Source organism: Crocuta crocuta, unplaced genomic scaffold, assembly GCF_008692635.1.
Source record: "Crocuta crocuta isolate KB4526 unplaced genomic scaffold, BGI_CrCroc_1.0 scaffold209, whole genome shotgun sequence".
In the NCBI taxonomy this organism is placed as follows: domain Eukaryota; kingdom Metazoa; phylum Chordata; class Mammalia; order Carnivora; family Hyaenidae; genus Crocuta; species Crocuta crocuta.
The window spans coordinates 2284384-2310479 of NW_027551566.1; the positions used below are offsets into that span (position 1 = coordinate 2284384).

At 40.4% G+C, this 26096-nt stretch overlaps 1 protein-coding gene across 1 annotated transcript in view; it reads right to left on the reverse strand.

Annotated features, from left to right (window-relative positions):
• CFAP61 (cilia and flagella associated protein 61) overlaps positions 1–26096 on the reverse strand; it is a 273021-nt gene that overhangs the window by 55450 nt on the left and 191475 nt on the right. Inside the window, exons 20-23 of the mRNA XM_077750174.1 lie at positions 20130–20304; positions 8648–8940; positions 1539–1866; positions 114–205 (exon numbers count right to left, since the gene is read on the reverse strand). Of these exons, the coding sequence (XP_077606300.1) occupies positions 114–205; positions 1539–1866; positions 8648–8940; positions 20130–20304 (888 nt within the window). The remainder of the gene's footprint in view (positions 1–113; positions 206–1538; positions 1867–8647; positions 8941–20129; positions 20305–26096) is intronic.

Sequence of the window (26096 nt, forward strand, 5' to 3'; positions counted from 1 at the left end):
GTTTTCTGATGAACCAGTACAATATACTGAAGATTCTGAATAAAGAATTTCAACCCCCCTGTAAATAAAGTGTTATATTTGAAAGTAAAATGAAATTCAGGAGTAATACTTACAAAATTAGGCTGGGCCATTTGTACCCCTAAAGGAGTTGGAATGGCAGGTTTGGCAATATGCAGATAATGGTAAGACCCAGGAAGAATGCCTCCTATAGGAAATAGCAAGTTTTGCACATTTTAGTTTAGTTGCTAAAACAGTAGTGATAGAGTTTATATATTTGTATCATAGGATAAACAGAGATGCCTACCATGGTGTATGCTACTCAAAGTATCCCACTAGAGTACGACTATTAGTAAGAAATTCCCGGAGATTGACTTTATTTAAAAAGTCAATGTGAATGTGCCATTATACCCCATAATATAGCCACCAATGCTCCAGGAAGATGTGTCAAGTTGCTCCTGCGTATCCTGTGATTGCCCATAACCCTTGGTACTCTAACCTATGCCTGATGAAGCCAGACCAAGACCTAGAGAGGCCTTAAATGTTGCAGTGGTATTCCCATTCCTTGTCACTCTTTCAGTGTACACTCAAAATATTAAAGTGGATGTTATTAAGCAAAACCAATAAAGTTCTTGTTCAATAGTTTAGAAAATTATCATTAAGAAATTCTTAACTATTTCTAGCTTGTCCCATAAATATGAGCTTGATCTAGCTCTGGTCTCTGACACTCATCCCTTCTCTTCCTTTCCCATGGCCACCACCTTTCCTAAGTTCTCATCCAAAATGAGAAGCAGAAATTATCAGAATCCATTAAATTAGGCAAAGAACAACAAGGACTGGAATGTAGAACTTTGTCTCTTTATCTCATGTTCTATTTACTGGATTAGGGTCCATGGATGGCTTTAGAGGTGGGTCCATCAAACTCCTGGAAATGAACACACTGTTCTGTAAATATGTGCATTTTTGTGGTAGAAGGTCCACAACATTCAAATACACTATTTTCAAAGGTATCTCTTATCTCCTAAACATAAATACTGTATTACTCATATGATGATCTCCTCAGGGGTCAATATGGCTTAGGGGATGAAAGTGATCTATTTTACAATTGTGAATGGTTTCATTTATCCATCCAGATAAGAGGCCAAGGCTCATATCCAAGGAGACTTGGAAGGGTCTCCTTATCTCTGAGCTTATAGTGAGAATGAAGGTGTGGCAAGATGTCACAACTAACCAGTTGTGAGTGACTTTTGGGCAAGTTATTGATTATTCACAGTCTCAATTTCCTTACCTGTAAAATGGGGACCACAGTTATAATGAGGTCCATAATACATGCTCAAAATAAAAAGGACCACAATAAAAATGCCAGGTCCATAATAAATGCTTAAAAATTAGACTGAGCCTTCCCCATCTCTGTGCAAACCCACTGAGGGACAGAGGAGCCTCCTCACCAGGCCTAAGAGAAACATGGAGAGCTGCCCTAAGTACTGACCCAGATCCAACAGGTGGTCTCATCAGAGGGAAGAAGGTGGCCCACTACAAACCTTGGATCTTGGCTCCCTTGTACATGGGAATGAGTCGATCAAGATCAGCCGGTGGTTCAGTCACAGGCTCAAGGGTTGGGTCAAAGAGATTGAGCATGGCTGCTGCTAACTGGAAGCCAATTTCTTTGGAATTAAAGTTGATGTGAGTCCACTCATCTGAGTAATATTTATTGGAGAATTTGGTGAGGGAGCCAGCAGCTCTGATGGCTATGTCGTTGGTGTGGAAGTTAGTATCAATCACAAGTCGACCGTCATAGACAAGACATGCATCATTGAGTGCTTTAAATGTTTCATAATCCACATTCTTCTCACAGAAGCTAAAGAACATCTACAGAGCAAACACTCACATTATTACTCAGTCATCACTCTTCATTTTACATTGTCAAGAGTGTGAATAGTCTCCAGAGCACCTTATCATTGGGGGCATACAAAACAATAACACTAAATCTATGAAAATGTCATAATGGTGTCGTGTGTGTGTGTGTGTGTGTGTGTGTGTGTGTGTGTATAGAAAGAGAGAGACAGACAGACAGGAGCACCTGTCTTTGGTATGAAGAACAAATTAAGATACCTAATGTCACTTTTTTTTGTAATCACCCAATCTAGACAGCCAATGGAGAGAAGGATGCCAAGTGATGGCATTATCTATCAGAAAAGTGATTTTTTCCCCTGTAAAATGGTTTACATCCATAGAGACACCACTTCCCCCTCATTCACCTACATTTTGAATAGCTCTATCTCAGCCTCCTCCTATTTGCTTCTTCTTGTGTCTGACACTTAGGTCTTTCCAAGTTCCTTCATGAGGTCACCCCAATCCAGTCTTAAGTCTTCAGATTGCCTCATTCCTGCCCTGTTACACCAGAAAGCCCATCCCTGAAGGATGCCCCAGAGAATGAGAGCCTCATCAGCCTCAGTATCTACCAGGTCTGGGATCCTGCCTTGTTCCTTCTTTCCCTGGCATGGAAGAGAGTAATTCGGTAAGTATTTGCAGGGTACCTACCCTATGACAGGCACTGTGCTCCAGAGGGGCCAAAACACCTCTGCATGCTCCTTAGATGTGACCTGTAGGTTCCCCCCATTCTCTGCCCAAATTTCAATACTCTCTCATGCTTATCTGGATATCTTCTTCCATAGTGATGTTGAAAGTCATTACAGCAGTCCAAGTTAGTTGCTTTTAAGTCTTCGGTTGTCATTGAAATAGTAAGTTTAGTTGTTTTTATCTTAACATAAATAAAATTTGCCCTCTTATCAAAAGAATGCTAAAAAATGAACATATGACATGGATCCTCATCATTGTGATGGACATCATACTTCCTGCTTTCTTCACATGTCGGCTTTATGCACTTCACTTGCCTCATTAGGTACAGAAATGAGCTCTTTGGGGCCAGGGATACTTCCCTTCCATATCCCTTCCCTTTGCCCATGAATGGGGCATTAATGATGAATGATCCTGCAGTAGCCACTAGTCACATGTGACTATACACATTTAAATCTGAATTAGTTAAAATTAAAAAAAAATTCAGATTCTCAATTGTAGTACCTATTTCAAATGCCCAAAAGCTATAGGTGGCTAGTGGCTGCCATACTGGACAACAAAGATATAGATAATTTCCATCAGTTCTGTTGGACGGTGTCAGACTCATATCCATCATCTGTATGATATCCTTTGTTCTCCCTCAGGGAGCCACCAGGGCCTTTGCCCCTTTCCTTGTTTCTTCACTCAGCTATCTAACCTATCCCAGTTACTCTTATCCCAGGCAGCATCAAGTCTCTTTAGAATTCATTCTGTCTTATAATTCTTAGTGACCACAGGAAAATCCATTTCTCTGAATCTCTGACTCTGGATCTTTTTGTCTCTCTACTCTTCTTTCTCTCCTCCACTCTGTTCCCATCATTATAAAAATAGATCTCCCACTCATATAAAAATATGGAAAGCCATTGATTTGAACTGAAATCATACACAAAAAAGTACCATCAAACTCTTGAGACCCTGAAAATATTCAGAAGCCCCCTTCAGCATCCTCACAAAAGTTATTCTACCTACTCAGCTTTTTCCTCATTAAATCTACTTTTAATTGAGTAGCAGATTAAATATATTATTTCTTATTTTTCCAGGTTTTAAAGAGTACTAGCACTACAGTAGTATTATTGTTTTATATTTTTTGGTGTAGTCATTCACAATTTTGTTATACTTGAAGTGTTTCATAGGAGTTTGTGAACCAGACTGAAAACTCAATATGCAAATATTAACACAATGCATTAACATGCATTTTTGTAATGTCAACTTAACATTGCATACTGGATAAAAATATGAAGTAGAAATATCTGGCCACATTGAAGTTGTTGAATAAATATTTAAGATTGCTTATATTTATAATTCTGATTATGGAATGAAAAACTCTGGTTAACAGATCGGGAGTCAGTGATCTGATAAACCTCATTCATTATGCATTCATAAAATATCTTGGTGAAGAAGATAAACATGGAGTTTATAATCTAATTGGAGAGATGGACATCAACAAAATCATCACACTGACAGGCAGAGGATTTCAGATTATAATGAAGGCTGTGTAGAAAAGGGAGAAACCCGGCTGGAGGCTGGACCATCTGGTAGGCACCCAGGAGGCACTACCACCTGGCAGAAGGAAGCAAGGTGTTGATGTGAGTCCAAAAATCCAACTCCCTGAGAGTTCTGTGTCTAGTGTAACACTGTAATCCCCTCAGATTAATCCTCTCACTGATACAACTACAAACTATGGTCAAAGTACAAAAACTATTACCCAAGGATTCTGATGATCATTTAAAAGTAGATAGATGGTGCAGCACAGTAAAAACTTGGGACAATGACCAGCAAGAGGGTAATTTTCTTATTTTGGTGGCTTTTGACAAAGGATGGACCATAGTCACTTTATACACTAACAGAAGAATAAACATGGTAGAGGAAAGAGTCAGTGAACTTGAAGTCACATCAGTAGCAATTACACAGTGTGAAGAACAGAGAGAAGAAACAAAGAGATTGAAACAAATGAATAGGGCCCATGAGGCAAGAGAAAGTCTAACAAATGTGTGACTGGAGACCCAGGAGGAGAGGAGAGGAGAGAAGGAGGCAAGAAGGAGTGGCCAAGACTTTGCCAAAATTTAGTGAAAGTAATAAGTGTATAGATTCAAGATACTCAGTGAATGAACTCCAAACAAGATAAATTCAAGAAAAAACATGCTTTGATACAAAATAAACACAGAACCCTCACAGCATCAAACTGCTGGAAACTGAAGATAAAGAAAAAATCTTGGAAGCATCCAGGGGAAAATGACATACTACATACAGGGAAACAATGGTTTGAGTGATGACAGGTTTTTAAAATCAAAACTCATGGATGTCAGAAGACAATGGAAAAAACATCTTCAAAGCATTGAAAGGAAAACAACAAGAAAAAACCCCAATGTTCTAGGCCATGATCCTATATCCAGTGGAGATATCCAAACAAATCAGTGTTGACTATTTTTCCGATCTCTCTCATATTAGATTTTAGTAACTATACTGTGAGATGGGCGTTTTCAGATAGAGGAAAACTAAAGAATCCATTGCCAGCAGACCTGCAATTGTGTGTGCTTCAGGAAGTTGTTCAGAGTAAAAGGGAAGTATACTGGATGGAAATCTGGATCTTCAGAAATGAAGACAGCAATAAAATTGGAAAATATAGGGGTAAATATAAAAGCCTATTTTTCTTCCTAAGTTTCTTTAAAATACGTGTGACTTTAAAACAAAAATTCTAATTTTCTTGGTTTTTCTTTTTTTTTAATCTATTTTTATTTCTGAGAGACAGATAGCATGAACAGGGGAGGGTCAGAGAGACAGGGAGACACAGAATCTGAAACAGGCTCCAGGCTCTGAGCTAGCTGTTAGCACAGCACAACACCCGACGTGGGGCTCGAACCCACGAACTGCGAGATCATGACCTGAGCCGAAGTCGGATGCTTAACCAACTGAGCCACCCAGGTGCTCCTTTTGTTGGTTTTTCAATGTATATAGATATAATACCCATGACAAGTGTAACAGAAAAGGGTGCCCAGAAAGTGGTGAGAAGGTACCCATACAGTTGCAAGGTTTTTATATTTTATGTGATGGTATAATATTAACTCTAACTAGAATGTAAAAGATTATTGATGTACATGCAAGCAGTGATCAATGGGAAAACAAACTTTTACAAAGTCTTTTATAATAGCTCAGAATCCTGCACAAAGGGAGATATACCAATGGTCAATAAGAACACGAGAAGATGCCCAACATCATTAATCATCAGAAAATCCCAAATTAAAAACACAATGATACATCATGTCATACTCAATAGAATGGCTAAAATTAGAAAGACTGATAATACTGCATGCTAGCAGAAACTATGGAACAATTGATACCCTCATACACTGCTGGTAGAAATATGAAAAGATAGGGCTACTTTAGAAGGCAGTATTATAGCTTCTTTAAAAGCTAAACATTCACTGACCATATGATCTAGCCATTCTTTGGGTGGATAGCTAAGAGAAGTGAAAATATGTCTACCCAAAGATGTTTATGTACAGGAATGTGCACAGCAATTGAATAAATTAACCAAATGTTATAGAGTCATACAATGGAATATCACTCAGCGATAAAAAGGAATGAACTACTGATAAATGGAACAATATGGACGACTCTCAATACCATTATGCTGAGTGAAAGAAGCTGAATACAAACTAGTACATAATGTATGATTCCAGTTAAAAAAATTTTAGTTTTAGCAGGTGCTCTGAGTTTGATACCATCTGTTTTTGTTTGGTTTTCCCATCCTGCTGTAACAAAGTACTGCAAACTGGGTGGATTAAAACAACAGAAATTTATTCTCTCCCAGTTCTGGGAATGAGATGTCTGAAGTCATGGTGTTGTCATGACTGTGCTTCCTCCTGAAGCTCTAGGGAGGACTCCTTCCTGGTTTCTTCCGAGCTTCAGGCAGTTACCAGGGATCCTTTCTGCTCCATGACTAGTAGCTGCCATCAATTCAATCTTGGCCTCTACTATCATATGGCCTCTTTCCCCAAGTGTCTCCTCTGAATCAAATCCTTCTCTCTATAGATGGGCACCAATCATTATATTTAGGAACCTCTCAGATCCACCATGACCTTCTCTCCAGTTGATAACATCTTTAAAGATCCTATTACCAAATAAGGTCACATTCAAAGGTACTGAGGATCAAGACCATATCTTTCTGGGGGGATGTAGTTCAACCCACAACACTGTGACCGCAGTCAAAATAATGAATGTATTCATCCCCATCAAGTTTCCTAATGCCTGACAGCGATGCTACTCAAAGTTGACAGTGGAGGAGAGAAATGCCCTGACTTCTTCCTTCTTCCTATTTCTAATCTTCTGCCAGTACCTTTTGTTGGTCAAACAGATGAAGGTCAGTAAGCAACTAGTGCTGGAAAATATTATTTGCAGACTCAGATTGCTTTAGGATGAAGTTTCAGCAGGAAGTGTGTTGGAACAAGGCAGTTGAGAGTATTTGCAAAGCATCTTTGCCACGATTTCAATTTTGATCTCAATAGGGAAATAAAGGGTGGAGGGGGCTGCTAGAGAACCTATATTCTGTTGCTTATTTGGGCAGGTTTTCTTATATCCCTGCTTCCTAAGCAGGGTATGTGTTTACCTCCAGTGGTTCCCCAGGATAAACATGGCATATCTTCCACAATCATCATTTTGGGGAGAAAATTTGGGGAAAACATTTTGATTCTTAAATAGATATTGCAAACTTTTTCTGTCTTTTTCATTGCTGTCCCTCACACTTAGGACAGAGCCTAAGACTTAGCAGGTGTTCAATGAAAATCTGTGGAATGTATAAATAAATGAATGTATTAAGGAGCAGAATGCAACATTTCCATAGATTATCAGGATAAAATGAAGGATTCCAGAGAAATCTCTTTTGTGCTTTGAGATCCTGTCCAGACGTGAGGGTGAGGGGGGCAGTGGGATGAGGTCACCATCATTTACTTTTAGGGGTACTTGGGTCAGAAGCCCTGACTTAGGCTGACCACTGCCTACTCTCAGGTAAGGGATTGCAATGACCCCTCACAGGCTTCCCCCAACCAGTTTGCCCACTAAATGTTGCTGACATTCCTTACCACAACTGATCACATCCTCCATATTCACACTGTACTCAGCCTCCCCTTTGTAAGGGGTCTCTTGCTTCTCTATTGTATTTATTGGCCCCTTTCCTCTCTCCTTGCCCTCTGTCTTCTGCTAATCTCCTGAACTGGCAAATCGGAGGACACAGGTTGTAGGTCAAGCTATTACACAACCTAAGAGAAAAGTTATTCTCTCAAAAGATAGATAGATAGGAGAGAGAGGTCTTTTAAGTCTCTAGTCCATGGGAGAGAAACCCAGTATTGCTGTTTCCAGAGTCTTAGAAAGTTAACAGCAGAATAGACTTTGGGGCCCTCTGACCTTGGTTGGGAGTCCAGCATACCACTGACTTGGAGTTAGTGTTCTCATCTGTAAAATGGGCATGCTTCACCTTACAGAGCTGTTGTAACCAGGTGATGGACTATACTGCAAGCATGCAGCATGGTGCCTGGGACATGGTGAGTTCTTAGTCCATGTTAGCACTCTTTGAACTTTTGACACTCCTTCCTTGAAGAGGCAGGGCCTAATTCCCCTCCCTTCCCTTTCTCTCGCACTCAGTCTTAGAATCAAGCCACTCTTCCAAGATGAAGTGTTCTGGACAAAATCATAGCTTAAGATGATCTAACATCAAAAGCCAGACTTAGGGTTGAACTTGACTCTAGTTCCAGCCCCAGAATGACATCAGCCACGTAAGAGACCTCAAGTAAGAGCTGCCCAGCTGGGCCTCTTCAAATCCCAGGACTGGAAGAGAGACTAATAATAATAAATCATTGCTATTTTACCCACTGAGTTTGGGGGTGGCTTGTACCTCAGCAATAGATCATCTGCCCCATTAAAAAGCAAAATCCAAAACCTGTAGCTATAAATCCCCCACCTGCCATCTCTCAGACCCCAAGTCTGTGGCAGGTGAAGGCTCTCTGGAGGTGGTGAGTGAAATTTACAGGGACCTACTTACGGAGCACTGGAGTCGGAAAGGCTTGGTGGGCGTGGTGAAGCAGGCGCTGCGGATGGGGTCTGGGAACTGGCCGTCGTTCCACTGAGCCAGGAGCGCATCACGGTAAATGGCAACCCCCGCTGCTCTGAGTGCATCCTCCACTGCGCTTTCCACAGAGTAGTTGTTGATGCAGGTGATTGTGGAGGTGGGCGGGGGCTGCACCAGGTGGATGTAGGCGCCTCTCACACCAATGTTTAAGAGCGTCTCCACTGTGGTGTAAGTGTCAATTGTATTCCCATAGACAATGACATTCCCTAAAAAAGGAGGGAAATGCTAAGTTACACGGTTAAAAAAAAAAAAAAACAACCTACCCAAACCTTCCTAGTCAAATGCTAATAATACCGAATTGTTTCCGATAACCTTCCCTTTTTTTCAGCTGCAGGAAGCCTGCGGTGTTTCCTAGCAACGGTGACCAGGATAATTCAGTAAAGAATTGGCACAAAACATCCCACAAAGTAGTCAAGTACTTTTAACAAAGAAGTAGGACATTCATCTATGGTCCTGTAATTTGAAAGTTGAAGTTATGCTAAATGAAACCATCTGGAACAAAACCTTTTATCTTGGTTTTCCCCTACCCCCCTAGTCGCTACACTTGCTAAGGAAAAAATAATAATGAAGTTTGCAATATATGCAAGTTATTCTTAAGTGATGAAGAGGACACTGGTTAAAAAAAAAAAATCATGGACGAGTTGGGACAAACATTTTAATATTTAAGTGTTGAACTGGGTTGATTTCAAGGTAATTGTTCCTTTTTTTGAGAAGTAAAGACTAAAACATTCTGCTTTTCAATTTTAATTTTATGAAGATACAGATTCTGATTTTTAGATTTAATGGGTCAAGACCTAGCAACAGGGACTGCAAGTTGTTCTTTCAGTCGGTAAGAATGAAATCACAATACAGTGGAAAGAATTCCCCTGGGGAAGAGCATTTACACAGTAACCATCTAAGCTATTTATTTACATTTGTTAAAAATACTGCAGAAATAATTACATGGTATCCTAATAATTTCATCAGCTTTAAAATCAAACTAACAAATGAGTGAAGTCCAGTATATGCTATTTTTGACACTGAATTAGCATTTTTACCTTTTTACAAAGAAAGGAACTGCTGTAGACTCACTTTTCAGGCAACATGTAACAATTTTATGACAAAATGATAGATTCATTGAATCTCTCTTTTTTTTCTGTTCATGAAATGATATTAAGAGAAATTTTGCAAGGCAAAATAAATGGTAAGTGTATTTTATTCAATTTCATTGAATAAATTAAGCAAAAATCTATTTCCATCCCAAACTGAAAAAAGGTATAATGGCTGGTCTTATTTGCTTAGGGAAAAAAAAAAAGGAACTAGAACAGCTTTCAGATTGCTTCTCTGAGGGTAAGAGTATCTAGAAAGTTCTCCCATACTTCCTGTTGCTCAAATATGGAATGGCAAGAAGGCACTGAAGCCAGGGGGCGGGGTCCTTCCTGTCTTCACTAGGAGGCCTCATTTTGAGGCTAGGATTCCCTCTCTATTAGATGCCCTAATGCAACATTCCTTGTCTGAAAGAGCCAACATTTTGCATTTTCCTTGTCTGAAAGAGCCAACATTTTGCTTAAATGATTGAGGCTTCCACCTGTGAACCATGAATCCTAGCTGTCTGGCACAACAAAGAATCAGCCTGCCAGATAAGCCAAAGCTTGAACCTAAAACTGTCAAAGGTTTGGGGTCTTCTGTCCTTTTAAAATATGCATGTCGAAACAACATTCATTTTCAGGGAAACAAATTTAAGTGTTAGGGCCCCTCCACAAGTCAGGGCTGAATATTTTTCCAGTCTCTTTCATGTTAGCTTTTAGAAACCATCCTGTGAGATGGGCTTTCAGGGAAGCTGGGGCAATGCGATGCTGCTGGGTACCATCTAGCAGGGGTTGCCCACAGATTATAGGCAGCTGAAGAGGATGCGGCTCTTCACTTCCAAAGGTAATATATTTTATAAAATCTCTAATATTTAAATGAGATGTTTGCTGATAGATATTCTAATTGCAAAATAGATTTGCCTAAAGTTCATTTGGAACAAGATCCACCCCCCCCCCCATAACTTTGGTTATCATAATAGTTGCAATAATGCACCATAACAAATCACCCAAAACTCAGTGTAGGTCAGCTCATGCATCTGCGGGCTGGCTGATGTCAGCGGATCTGCTCCACATTGAGATTGAGATCAGACCTGCACCATGAGTCTTGCACTCTCGTTGGACAGGTAAACCTGAGGCATATTCTATTTATGGAGAAACGCAGGAGCACGGGAGAACAAGAGCAACTGCTCACTTTTCAAGCCCCTCCTTGCATCACTAATGTTCCATTGAGCAAAGCAATGTGTGTGGTCAAAGGATTGGGAAGGACACTCTGCCCATGGTAGTGGGGGAAGGGTGTGGATATTTGCTGAACAATAGTCCAAACCATCATTTACATTGGGGATAGTAAATAAATGCTTTTATGATGCTATCCAAAATTTTCACCTAAACATGTATTTTAAGAGACTACTTTTAGAATTTTCTTGTCGCTCTAGAACATTGTTTTACCAATTTGCTTCACTTTTTCTTAAGCAAATTATAAAATAAGGCTCTAAGAACTTTAAAAAAAAAAGAATGAAAACTCAGATGATTTGTTCCACAACCCAAAATATTCATATAAAAATGATTACAATACTGCAATATCATATAAAATAACAAAGAAATACAAAATACAGAGAAAATGAACAAATTAACCTGCACTTACCTTTGAAAACCTTCATGGCTGGTATGAGGGACACAAGAGAGAGGAGAGTTATTGTGCAGGACGACTTTCACTACCACTAACAGAATCACTGCTATCTACTGGCTCAATGGAGTCTTTTTCTGCATGGGGGCCATTGTATACACTCGCATGGATGTTGACAGTATTAATAAACTCTTGTCATAGAATATATTTAATGTAACTGGCAATAAGACAGCAGAGGAAAGGGTCTATATCTGCAGGCAGCCAGACCTAGAAAAAGCAAAGCATTCCTAAGCTTACTCTTGTATGGAAAAGCAAAGGACTGTCCATAGGTGCATCACATACCACTCATATTGCAAGACATTGCTCGTTTATCAAGTTAAAATTTATTAGAAATGTTTGCTTATTTTGTGGAACACTCACAGAACAAGTTTGCAATCCAAGGTTTTATTGTATTTTTTACTACAGAAATAAGAACATGTTACAGGTCAACTCACATCCTTCCACAAACATAAAAAGACCTGATGTGACAAGAACAGCTTTGCCAGTTCCATCTCTTGCCTTTTAAATGTCTGCACTATGATATTTCCATGATATTTGCACAGTTGAGTTCTTTTTACATTATTTCTCACTTTTACTTTGTAAAGAATTTTTAGAGTCTATTCATGTTTATTTCATGATTCCTGTATACCAGGCACAAAGCTAGGCACTTTTAGACACAGTCTATAATTACATTCATCATCATGAGTGACAAAATAGCATAACGTATAGCCACCATATTACCCCTGGAGCCTTGCACAGTATCTCGCCAACAACGGATGTGACAAAATGTTTCCTGATTGCACACATGGATGACTTTTTAAGGTTTATTATATTAATGATCATATGTTAATTGGCCCTTACTTTTGTGCCCTCTAACATATTTTTTGCAGAACAATCTTCCTGTGGCCAAGTTTCCTACTTAATATTTCCACTTGGTATTCACTATAAAGTTGGCACTACTTTATCCAACCACTGGTAAAATTGTACACCTGCGATAATGTATGAATGAAACATGTTTCCCTTCACAACTTTAGATCTGGTTATTAGGTTTCCAGTAAGGCTCACAAAACCCCACATAATCCTAAATGTAACCAAAATCATGTGTGCCTACAACACAATAGTATAAAATCACACTTTTTCCCTATTGGTAGGCACTTCAACCCAAGGAAACAAGACTGTTTTATAAGAAAGTTAACCCTTGTATAACTATCATGTTGTGACAGTTGAGTCAATTTTTAGCTGAATCAAAGAGGAAAGATGGGGGAAAAGGAAATAGAGAAAAAAGAGGGAGCAGAGAGACAGAAGAACAGAGAGAGCCTTGGTGATACAGATTTTCTTCAATTACTGGGCAAGTGACAATTAAGAGATTAAAAATAGGTGAAACAAAGTGGTTGCCAGGTGAGGGGAGAGGATGGATAAACTAAGCCATGAATAGTAGTAGTGAAAAGGGCTTTCCCTAAGGAAGGCATTGGGTCTGACAGCTTTATCCCAGCCAGAATATACAAGATGGGGTAAATGGGGTTCCGTTGGTGCAGAACACCCTGATGACTAAACAGAGGGGTGAGGCAGCCCCAGGTTACATGGTACCCGTGATATATATTGATGTAAGACACGCTTTTAGTGGCAGACAACTTCAATTAGCCAATTATCTACTTTTTTAAAAAACAGTTCTTTAAGTTTATGTATTTTGAGAGACAGAGAGAGAAAAAGCACAAAGGGGAGGAGCAGAGAGACAGGGAGAGAGAATCCCAAGCAGGATCTGCGCTGTCAACACAGGGCTTGACGCAGGGCTCGAACTCAGGAACTAAGAGATCATGACCTGAGCCGAAATCAAGAGCCAGACGCTTAACCCACTGAGCCACCCAGGATTTCCTAGTCAAAGATTTACATTAATCAATGTATTTTCACCACTTAGGCACTTTGTAACTCATGGAGTTACAAATATTTGCAAATATTTATAAGGAAATAACACATCACAGGGGCTTCCTTCACATAATTGGGATAGCTTATACATTCTTTCGATGTTTCAATGCATATATGATACAAATAGAGTGGGAAAGCTGGGGATTTCCCCTGGATGTCAATTTTATGCTAAAAAAAAAAAAACCTAGCCACCCTACAGCTCAGTTAANAGGTGCTCCAGTCCCTCTTGAACCACCTCGCTCTTTTGGGCGTGTCAACTCCCAGTACCGGGGGCGCAGCCGAAGTTGGTTGCACTCTTCAACCCAGGCCAGTTCCAATCTCCAAATCCCAGTCCGCGCGCCCCGCTGAAGTTGCCTTATACACAGCGTCCCAGGCAACCCCCTCGGGCGATTCCAGGCTCCCTGCCGAGCTCTGGGGGCGGAGTCAGAATCGCTGCTTCCTTCTCTGGGTCAGGCTGGCGCGCATGGGCGGGGGCTTGCCTGCCGGGTGCGCTGAGCCCGATTCCGCTGGAGTGAGGAAAACCGGGTCCCTCTATGGCTCGTCACCCGAAACACGAACTCACAGGCTAATAATCCAGTTTTTAGTTCTCTGCCTTCCCTCTGGAGTCCCAGCCAGCCAGGAGCGCGGACGCCCGGTGTCCGCGCGGCTCTTTCAGGGTCCCCAGCCGCCCGGGAGCTACAATGGCGGCAGGCGCGCCACCACTCTGAAGTCCTGCCTCAAGGAACCAGCACAAAGAAGCAGTTTGTGTGCTCAGCTCCCCCCAGGACCAGTTGGCGTGAGGGGACCTGGTGTGCAGGTATTGGCAAGTACGGTCTTTCTATGCACCGAGGGGAGGTTTTTCTCCCCCGAGCGGAGGTTTTTCTGTTTCGGACTCTCTCCTTTTCCCCTCTCACTCCCCGTAGAGGGTAGAGGGGGATCGTCTCCCACCCTGGAGTCTCCGATCCCGGCCCGATTTTATCTTCCCCGGTTCGCACTCACGTTAGAAGGCTCTCTCAGTGGATTCTGCGTCCTTTGTCTCCCAATCTCTCAGGTTTTGTAAGGTTTCCAATGGCTTCAGATCTTTTCTGTGTGATGTATGGGCGCGAGTGCAAGTACGGAGCTCCTTACTTCTCCGCCATCTTGCCCCCTCTCCCAGGTAATGACACTTTAACATTTCAACTATCATAATGCACCCAGATTTATGAGATTCTTTGATTTATCTTAATCAGAGGGGAAAAGATGCCAGTGTTCATCATTTTGAAACTATTATTTATCTCCTCTAGAAGCTAGACATTTTACTAATAGTTTAAAGGAACATGGCTTTAGAGAAATGAAATCCCTGATAAGTTAAAAAAAATGAAATATGATCTTAATTTTTTTAGACACAGATTTGCCCTAAGAGTAATGGAACAGGCTTTTTAAACAATTTTTTTCAATAGATGCTAAAAAAAGTATTTTATTCCTTTGAGCTGAGTGCTTTAATTTTAATCACCTAGAAGGTATGCATTTCATTGTCATGCTCAACATTCTACAGATGAAGATTCTCCAGAAAACCATCTTTTGAAATGAAGACAAGGAAGGGGTTTCCTGGCTTGGCCATGAAATCACATCTCAATGTACGCATACAGTCTGTATTAGAAATTAATTCAAGATTTATGCACACAGATATTAATTTGAATTTTTCTTCTTAGTTATTATGCTTAAGGCCAGAGAAAGCAAAAACTATATGCTACATTTTATAATTTTTGTATTTTAATTAGGTCTATGTATATTTACATATTCCATTGTATTTTAATGAAGAATTATATTTCCTTTTTCCACTTCAAAGGAGACATAGTGTGATTACGTATGACCTCGACATCCTCAGAACAGCCCCAACAGATTGTATGTTCTCCAGAAAACTGAGGACAAAGGGGTTAAGGATCCAGCTCCAGGTAACAGCACTAATTGATTTTGCAGAACTCAGACCTCCTGAGTCTGGTTTCGGAGCCCGTATACCACTACACTATATTTGCAGACGGATATGTAATAAATTCCTAAGGAAAAAAACTCTAATTGGCATTTAATCTGTGTAATGAACTTTAGCAAATAACTAGATAATTAAAGAATTTAAAATAGGTATCATAGAATATTAGTAAACTATGAAATAAACATTCACTTAAAAACCGTATCATGTCCATGAATAGATCAGAGAATGCTCTTTTTATTTTTTATAAGTCAAAGCCTAAGATTTCCATGACCCAAGCCTGACCTGTCTCATTTTGTTCCTGCCAAATTAAAAGGGAAGACTATATTAGATATAACATAACAAAGGCTTTGCTCGGTGATTCATGCAGTGGAATTTTAATGTTATACTTTTCCTAACAAACATGTTTTTAATAAGGCAGTAAACTGTATTTAGCTAAAGATGAAAATAATTGATCCATTTTGGGCCATTAAGGCTGTTCTATTTATTTATTTATTTATTGTTACTTTGCTTTCATCTTACTTTTCATTTTCATGGAAAGTACAGAGGTAATAGCAGATGAATTTCAATTAGTTTCAATTAATGCCATAAACCATTATAATGTATTAGGTTGCCGGGTTCTATCTGAAACCCAGGCAGAACCCTCCATGTTTTGTTTGACTTTGAAAGCAGCATTTGAGCCGGTGATGTCAGCTATTCTCGGTGATACTGAAGCAGTTCTAAGAGTTTAGGATAATTTACATCTATAAACCTATCCAACTCTAGAGCCCAGAAAATAATTTCTTCATTCTGGGCTAATTCCATCACAGAACAATCATTTCTCCCTTGGCAGCAGAGGCAGGCAGGATGAAACAGAGAATGAGGGTGGGGCGGGGGGACAGTGGTGATGCTTTGGGGCTGTATCTGTATGGTTTCAAAGGGCAGAAATTCCAGAACTGACCTCCTCCCGGTGACCATCCATTGCTTCTGCTACCCAGCATCCACCGTCCTGCTAGAACAATTCCCCCACCATCCTCAACAAACAAGCCCTCCCCCTCAAGTGCCTGTACTTCCGCCAAGTTGGGCCTCGCATGTCCCAAGATTCCATGTGTGATTTCCAGATAGACATGTGATCCAATCATAGCCATGGAGACATAGGAGATTTTTTTCTCAGACTTTTGTAGGAAGAGCCCTGTCCTCAGCTCTCTCTTGCTAACCCCACTCTGAACTACCGAGAAAGGAGGAAATTAGCACTGACTATTACGAAAAAAGATAACTATCATGAAAGATGTCCACATTCTTCCAGCTGTCATCACAGTGACATGAAGAGGAAGAAGGGCTGGCAGGTGGAGAGATAGCAATAGGTACAGAAACGCAGCCCTGCTCGTTTTTCATGAAGTGCCAGGCTTCTACTTCCTAGCTTCACATATCAACATCCCATAACTCTCTTTGGTCGAAGCCAGAAGTGGCTGCACCAGCCCTTGCCTGCACTCACAGCCCTCCAGAGGGCTATCCAGTCTTCTCCAACCCGTTCCTTCTGGATCGCTTTCTCTCTACTAGATGGGCGCCACAGACGGGAGGTTCACCTTCCTGAAGGGCTGTTTGGTGCACTGGTTATCCCCTTTCACTAGTTCCCCAACCCCTAAAAATTCACCAGTTAAACCTGGACATGGCTGGGTCCTCCACCTGCCACTCCACCTTCATTTCCCCCTGCTGCCCTTCAAGGGTCTTCCCAGTACAATTCAAGCTCTCCCAACATGTCTGTTTACTTCTCCTGCTCTTTTCTAAGGCTGAGCTCAATCCTCCTTCTCCAAACTTCAGTTTCCAGGGCTCTCATTAAGGACATAGTGCCTCTCTGCAAATGGACCAGCCCCTGGTGTAAATGAATCCCCATTAAAAATTTTTTTTTAGTTTATCTATTTACCTATTTTTAAGAGAGAGAGAGAGAGAGAGCAGGGGAGGGGCAGAGAGAGAGGTAGAGAGAGAATCCCAAGCAGGCTCTGTACTGTGAGCTCAGAGCCCAATGCAGGGTTTGAACTCATGAACCATGAGATCATGACCTGAGGCAAAACCGAGAGTCGAATGCTTAACTGACTGAGCTACCCAGGCGTCCCTGATCCCTATTTTTTGTGTAGAATGTGTCCTAGACTGTGGTATTGCCAGGGGCTGAGACTACACCCTACAGAACCTTCTGTGAATAGCAACAATCTCATCGCACATAGCAGTAGTAACAGTAATGCTAACAGCAGCCTGTATTACTGAACTCTCACTGTGTATGAGACACTGTCCTGAGTTGGACATGTAATATTATCTTATTTATCTCATTTAATTCTCACAGCAACCCATGTGAGGAAGATATTATCTAGAATGGTACTAATTAAATTCAAGCCTGAATAGGACTCTAATTGTGGAAAAGCTACAAAGAGAAAGCTTCCTTCAGGCAGGAGGTTAACATTTTTCTTTTTAACTTTTCTTTCACGAAAAGTCATTGGAAAAGGAGCACCACAGAGTTGAATTAATCTGGCTGGGCTGGGTTTTTCAGATGTCTTCCAGAGCCTGGGCCCAGCACCTGAGTGTTAAGAGCACCTACTCAAAGATGCCCTAGGAGTGTCATTAGCATGAGACCTGGAAAAATATCCTATGTTTAAGACAATACATGAATTTCTACATACTTCTCATCTTGGCAGTTCAATGGACAAAAGCAGGCACTCAAAGGGGTTGTATGCAGTGGCTGATGGGAGACATTCTTATATCTTGCAAAAGCATTTATTTCCCTTTAAGTGGGCAGCAGAGTAGCACCATCCCTGACAACCAGTCAAGTCATCAGAATAGCACAGATGCTCTTCCCCCATCTGGCAGCAAAGAGCACTGAAAAAAATTCCATCTGAAGGAGAGCATAGTGCTTGTCGTTTTGGGGATTTCTAAATTCTCTGCTACAAACAGTCAACTTCAAGAACTTGCACTGTCACTTCCAAAGGCCCTTTCTTTGGCTAAAATGCTCCTTACTCCTAACATTCAAATAGGCAGCTGTTTGAAGTTAAAACACTGCATTGTAACAGGATCAGCCATAGTCCTAAAATAAAACCCACTGAATATTTTGTACTGAGCCATGGACTCTTGTGCTTTCAGGGAGTATAAGTTACAATCTGAGGTCTAGACTTGGCAAAATGGTAATGATCTGTCATCAATTCTATGCATAAAGCAGGTTCTGCAAACTGTGGCTCATCACCTATTTTTATAAATAAAGTTTTATTGAAACACAGCTTTGCTTATTTATTTATTTATTGTCCTTATTGCTGCAATGGCAGAACCAGGTGGATGGGACAGAGACCATATGGCCTATAAAGTCCAACGTATTTACTATCTGGACATTAACAGCAAAAGTTTGCTGATCCCCAAATTAAGAATTCCTTAAGTCTATGTAGGTCATAGGGTAGTGATTAAAAAAATGACTAACATGTTAAAACAGGTTTAAATACATACAGATGCAAAATGTAAAATAATACCAAGTTCTGAGGCAAATATGAAAATACTTGGACATGTTTTAAATCTAGGTCCCTGGTGTATATCTATATATTCCACCTCTGTCCAAAGGTTCCACACCCACTTGGTTTTATGGGTTCCCTCGGCCCAATTTTTAGGTTACATGACGTATTTCAGACCCCAGAAAAATACAGAAAGCTTCCAAAAAACACTTGGTGAGACTAGCATACCCTTAATTCCCCAAACTAGACAAGTAAAGCTTATAAGAGAAAAAATTGCAGGCCAATCTCACTTATGAATTTAGATCAAATAACCTATTAAAAATTAGCAAATGGAAACCAGCATTGTATTGAATGTCACTTGATACCTATTTTTTTAATTTTTAATGGACTAAATGTAGTAACAATGAAAAGTTAATTAATGCCTAAATTTTCCACCAATTACATTAATAATATAAATATAAACATAAATTGTATTTAAATAAGTATACTAAATAAATTATTATATTTAATTTTACATCTGACCCCCATACTATAGGCACTTCATGTTTTTTGACATCCCTGGACTGGGATATCATGGATATCTGGATTAGATGCATGGAAGATCTGGATTAGAATCCCAGCATGCCACGTAACCCAACCGAGTCACTGTTTTAGGTTAAAACAGAGGGGCTGCCCTTCGTCATATCCCAAACTTGACTCCCAGGTCTCCATTAAGACAAGTAGGTAGGCAGGCCCTGTTCCGATTGTCTTACTAGTCAAACAATTTCAATTTAATCCAAGCAATACTGGAGAAAACACTTTTGAGTGGCAGATGTATTTGCTCAAATGTTTTACTCTCTCGTTTTGATTCAGAATGTGGCATGCAACTTGAATATGTGCATTGTAGGAAGGACCAAGAAAGAGAACAATGGATCGGGAAGGGAAGAAAAGAGCCCTTCCAATGCACACCTTTCTTTTTCTTCCTAGGTCTTTTCGGCTTCACAAAAGGAGACATATTTTCCATATAATTGCTAAACATGTTTGCTTATTAAATTATTCTTTAATTAGTTAATGATTTTAGCCATGCTTTGCTCTTCGGATATTCATTTTGTGTAATAAAATAATTATAGATAATTAAACTATCTCAAGCCTTTTTCTTTCCCCCCGCAAACATGCTGGGTATCCAAAAATGACAACAAGTTGTAAATTAATCTGGAAAACAAAGCATGACAGATGAATGATTTGGTTGGAATTAATTAGGCACTAATTATATACTGGAACTAGATGAAGGATGAGACTCATTATAAAAATAAAAAGCAATTTTGAAAAAATGCACAGTTACCCACATACTTACCTTCTGTGACGATAGATTTGTTCCTTATCCAACTCAGGGCCTTCCAGCAATCTTCTTCATCGTTAAGAGTGAAATGATTGCCAGGAACTTGATCAGTGTATCGTTGTTTCCCACTGCTCGGAATCTCTCTGTTTGTCGGGTGTTGACTAATATCGGCCCCTGTAGGGCATGGGACCTGAGGTACGTTACAGAGAAATGCTTATTTCACTGGTAGTAAGGGCAGCACTGACACAGCAATAAATAAATTAATGTAATTTAATACACATGGAAATGTCCAGTATAAGGTGTGCCTCTTTTGGTCCCCCAAACAATCAGGTTTTAATTGAAAAAATAAAAATAAAACAAAACAGGTGGAATGACCGCTTAGAGACAATTCTCAGAAGAGGTTGTACTGGTTCTCTGAGGTCACATAACAAATAATTCCATGCATTCTGTAGGTGGGTGGTTCGAGCAAGGCAAGGCGGGGACCGTTTGTCTCTGTCCTATAATGTCGGAGGCCTCAGCTGGGAAGACTTGTAGGCTGCAGGTGACTTGATGGCTGGAGGCTGGATTCATCTGGAGATAAACCATCTCACTCCCCCCGCCCCGCCCATGAAAACATGGCAGGTATTTAAAAAATGACAGCAAGTTGTCATTATATGTCCAACAATCAATGCTGGCTGTGATTGGGATCTTGGCTGGGGTGTTGGCCAAAACATTACATGCAGCCTCGCCATGTGTCTTGGGCTTCCTCACAACACAGCATCCAGGTTCCGAGGACATGTGTCCTGAGAGAACCAGTATAGAAAGCTCCACGTTCTTTTCCAACTTAGTCTTAGAAATTGAGCAGTGTCTCTTCCACCATGTTCTATTCATGGGGGTCATCATAAAAGCCTGGCCAGGATCAGGGGGAGGGAATCCAGGATCCATCTCTTCATGTGGCATGGCCAAGGAAGAGCACAGAACATGGAATGGGATTTGATATAGCCATTTTTGGCAAAAACAATTTGCACAGTAGCAATTATATCAGGGGTTGAAATCCAAGTGCATAGAGGGCTTAGGCAAAAAACAAAATGAGGGAAGTAGACTACTATATAATTATGAAAATTATAGAATTATTCTTCACTTTGTCAGAGAAATACTTTCTTTCCCTCTACCTTCATCTCTTTCCTTTCCTCCCTTTCTCTATTTCTCTCTCTCTCCCTCCTTTCCTCTCCTTCTCTCTGTCTCTGTCTGAACATAGAACCCTCTCAGTATAACTTCTATTCTCTCACTTTTGACACAGACGTGAGTGGAAGCAGACACTTTCCTCTAGTATAGGGAAAGCAACAGTAAGAACATAATAAAAGATGACGCTTGTCTTCAGTGTCAAAGATACTGTGGCAAATTTGAAGGCCTATGCCCTGGCCAGAGTTTGGCCACAACTCAGTTCCAACCAGTTGGTGCCAGAGTAGAGTAAGGGTTCAGTGTGGCCAGATCGAATTCCTCATGAAATGCCAGATACTTTTTTTTTTTAAATATATGGACTTTTGAGTTTTCATTATTTTGGTACGAATTACAATCAAATTCCCTTGTGAAAGCCAAGTACAATAGCCCACCGGACCAGCATTTCACCCCTCTGGTTTTTATTTGGCAACCAGGTGAGATTAAGTGGAAGATAATGAGGTTGGTACCAGTAGCAAGGTTTAAAGGCAACAGAAGGTCTCCGATAGAAGACCTGTACCAGCTCCCTTGAATATTTGTGATGTAAGGCTCATGGGCTGTGAGCCAGGGATTGTTCTACAGTGATGATGGGCAAAAAGTTCACCTGCAGTAGTGACTAATGTGGGTGCAGACGAAGTTCTTCCACCTTTGACAAGTGCAGAAAATGCCTTTTATATGGAGTAGAGGTAAATACTGGCTAGTGCTCGAATAAATGTAGCTTCACTAAACCTCAGATAACATTTAGGAAGCTTTTTGGTTTCCTTGTACATTACTGTGATGCATTTAATTGATTCTGAAACTGGATTAAATAACTTAAAAAACAATTTTTTTAGTATTTATTTTTTGGGGAGAGTGCAGGGAGCAAAGAGGCAGAGAGAGGGGGACAGAGGATCTGAAGAGGGCTCTGTGCTGACAGGCCGACATCAGCGAGCCCAATGTGGGGTTCAAACTCACGAGCAGGCTCTTGGCTCGTGACCTGAGCCAAAGTCAGATGCTCAACTGACTGAGCCACCCAAATGTCCCAAAAAACAATCAATTTTAAAAGCTGGATTTCCTTTCTCTATAAAGAGCCTGCAATAAAATTATATTTAGTAAAAAAGAACAATTCAGGAAGTAGTGGTCATTTAGTGCAACTACAATTGTGGAGGTAAAATTTTCTTATTAGCAATATAGTTTGCTTAGCAAAATCACACCAAATTTTGGCATTTTTATATTCATAGGTAGTATAAAGCAGTCCACAGAGGGCTCTGGTAAATGATTTAAAGTGTACAATATTGAATGCTGTGCTCTGGAGGTTCGAAACCTCACCAGAACTTCAATCAGCACTGTAGTATAAAAGAAAGTGAAAGTTAGGTAACAGTACACCCATTTTAGTGCCCCATGCTTTAATGAATAGGAGAAAGTCCTTGGCACAAAGTGGCAAGACTAAAGAACAAATTGAGGGCTATTCAATTTATAAAGCTTTCAATGAGTTATCACCCTAAATAGCAAGTGCTTAGATGAAAAAAACAAGGAAGGGGGAAGAGGGAAGAGCAAAGTCCAAAATGAAAATCAGATTACCTACCTTGATCCTAAAATGTAATGGCATTCTGATAGCCCATATAATTCTTGTGTGCACTTAAATGCGTGGGATCATTTTTGCACAAGATCAGAAAAATTAAGTGAAATTAAAGGGATAATGTGTTTTTTTGTATTCACACAATGGCATTTTCACAAAGTAGGCAAAACTGAAGCTAGGACTTTAAATCCCAAGGGTGGGATTGTCCACATAGACTTTAGCAGAGCTTGATAAATGAAAAAAAAAAAAGATCTATGGGGGGGGGGGAAGTCCTACTATGTCATCAAAGTAAGGGAGAGAGTCAATTTTAATAGGAGAGCATTAAACCCATACAAACTGGAATGTTCTGCCATTAACTAAACTGCGACTAGTGATTGGAGAGTATAGACGACTTTTCGGCCATTCTGTCAATTGAACAGCCCAGCATCGCTGACTGCTAGGAGCCCCTGGGCCACCCCATTCCCCTTAGCAAGTTAATAACTTATGGTGGCGGGGCTGCTTAGTGGCCCCCTCAATATCCTGTCTCTCTTTCATTCTTAGTAACAGACTCCTGGGAAATATAACCCAGCTGAAAAACTACATTTCTTAACTCGTGACTTAAGAGGTTGGTCAAGAGATTTATAAGTAGAAGTCCTTGGATGGGGCAATGGGAAAAGTCCTTTTGCTCCAGTCCTTTATCCTTTCTGCTTCTTGCAAATGGAAGGGCTGGAGCCACAGCAGCTACCTCAAGATGCTGAGAGTAGAAGCCACATACTAAAAATGGAAGAACAAAAGATAGAAGGGTCTGGGTTCCTGAGGATATCAGGGAGCCACTTACCAGACCCAAGTTGCTTTTCTCCAGATAGTTTTAATGAGAGAAAGAAATAAACTTCTTTCTCAATTGTTTATTTAACTCTAACTCTAAACATTAAGTTCTAGAATTTCTGTGTTGTAAGGACTTTTAAAAGCCACCAAGTATAATTCCCGGATCACATGTGTGGTGGGAGGAGGGGGGGTGAAGGGAGCGGAGAGGGAGAGAAAAGAGACAGAGAAAGAAGGACGGAGGAGAGAGATAGGGCAATGGTTAAGAACTCACAGTCTGGAACCTGGGTTTAAATCCCAGCATGTAACTTTGTTGTTGTCTGACCCTAGACAAATCACTTCAACCTCATTGCACCTTGGCTCCCTCATTCATGAAATGGGGATGAAAGCAGCATGAACCTTGAAGATTTCCTGCAAGGACTACAGCAGTTAACACACACAGCAGTCCCTCGACTTCCGTCAGGTGTTCCTACCGCCTTATGAGGGCCCCACCGGGGGCATGCTCATGACTCCTGGGCCAGACATCCCCTCTTGGAGGAGACCCTGACTCTTAGGAAGTAGTTTTGTAGGATGAATAAGCACTGTATTCTCATCACTTCTGGTGATCTGTCTTCAATCAGCTTCCTGGGGACATGACATACAAGTCTGATCTGTTTTCTGCATGACACCCTTTGAGTATTTGAGGACAGTCATCCTCAGTCTTCACCTCTGTGGCTCAACATCTGGGGTGACTTCAAAGTCTCTGAATGTGCTTCAGCTTGTTTTTTCCTTTCTTAAACGTGACTCCAAGAAGCAAATACTCCAGGGGCACCTCTGTTTTTGTGACATATTCTTTGACATGATCATGTTTGGCACTTAACAAGCTCATCACCTCTGTATTGTTGTCATGAATTGTGCCCTTTGTCGACATTAATGCTTTTCTTTCTCCAATTAATTCTGCTTTGTTGGGTACTAATATTGCTGCTGCTTCTGATAGCTGTTGAATTTGCATGGCACCTTTTGCTGGTGCACTTTTAACATTTCATTTTGAAACTTTGGACATCATTTTGTTTTGATAGTTCTTTGTATTTTGAATTTGGTGCAAACACGGAGTCTTGCTCTCAAAACAGTGCAGGTTAAAACCATGGCATTCACTGTTGCGACTGTTGCTTTTCCCAATGTCATTCTGGTTTATCCTTGTTTAAAGCACTGTGGCGGTTTCCTTTGTTTCCTTCCCTGTGGTTACAAGAATGATGTTTTCTCCTGTCTTATCTTCTATCCCATGGCTAATTTACTCATGCTGTTCAAAAGTATTCATTACATTATTCCTTCTATATGTAAGAGTCAAGAACAAAATATTACCTTTGGGTTTCCCCATTTAAGATAATTCCTATTTCTCCCTGGCCACCTCTCCTTATTTTTGAACAACTTGGTCTTGATTAGATTTAGATGAAGATTCATTATTACCTGATTTACAAGCATTTCAATTGTTAGGTGCTTGTCCCTTAACTTTTTAAACTATCATAAAGTCCTTTCTGCCTCAGTTATTCAGAATATACATTAAAGAACATGGAAGATCATTCTTCTGAGGCCTTACACACCAAACAAACAAACAAACAAACAAACAAAAACAGCTGTCTTTTTGCTGTCTTCAAATAGGAGAGACATAGGTGAAAATATACTTATTGAATTGTCACATTTTCCTCAAAATTCTGTGTGGCTAGTTTCATGTTTTATCCTGGAAAGGAGATTTTGGGTGCTTGTCTTATTTTTGTTCTTGGGGTGGGGTGGTAATGTTATTTTTCTCTTGAAATATGTTTTCCCTATCATTCTCGAAAAACCAAAATTTCATCAGACTATAACTAGCTGAGTATACTTTTCTTTGACTTTTCCTAGAATGGGCTTAACTGGACAATATGGTATTTAGGTAAGAAAAATTCTCTTCTAGCATGTTTTTATTGTCCCTATTCCATTTGTTGGGGCCTCTTCTTTGGGAAAACCAATGATCTATATGTTACCTCCATGTTGATCACACCTTCTTGTGTCTTGTGCCAAATGTATCCTTTGCCCTTTGCCTTCTGCCCTCCAGGGGAGCTTTGTCCTTTGTCTTCAGCATCAAACATTGTTTAGTGGCAGTTCTGTCTCCTGATAGGGATTGAATTTCAATCCTTTCTTACCCATCTTCCTTTTCATCTAATTCTGTAGCCTTCTCAGCTCAGCTTTCACTCTTCTGATGGCTTCAGCTTCCATTTCAGAGCCTGGCTGATCAAACTGTACTGAAGATGATGAATAGTTTTCTGCAATGTGTGTGTGCTTGCATGCGTTTGTGTACATGTGCCTGTGTGACTCCTGGATTTTGGAATATTGTCAAGAGTATGTTCTTTCTCTGATTTTTCCCGATGTTGTTCCCTTTCCCTTACTCCTTGTTATCCATTTGTTTCAGGTGC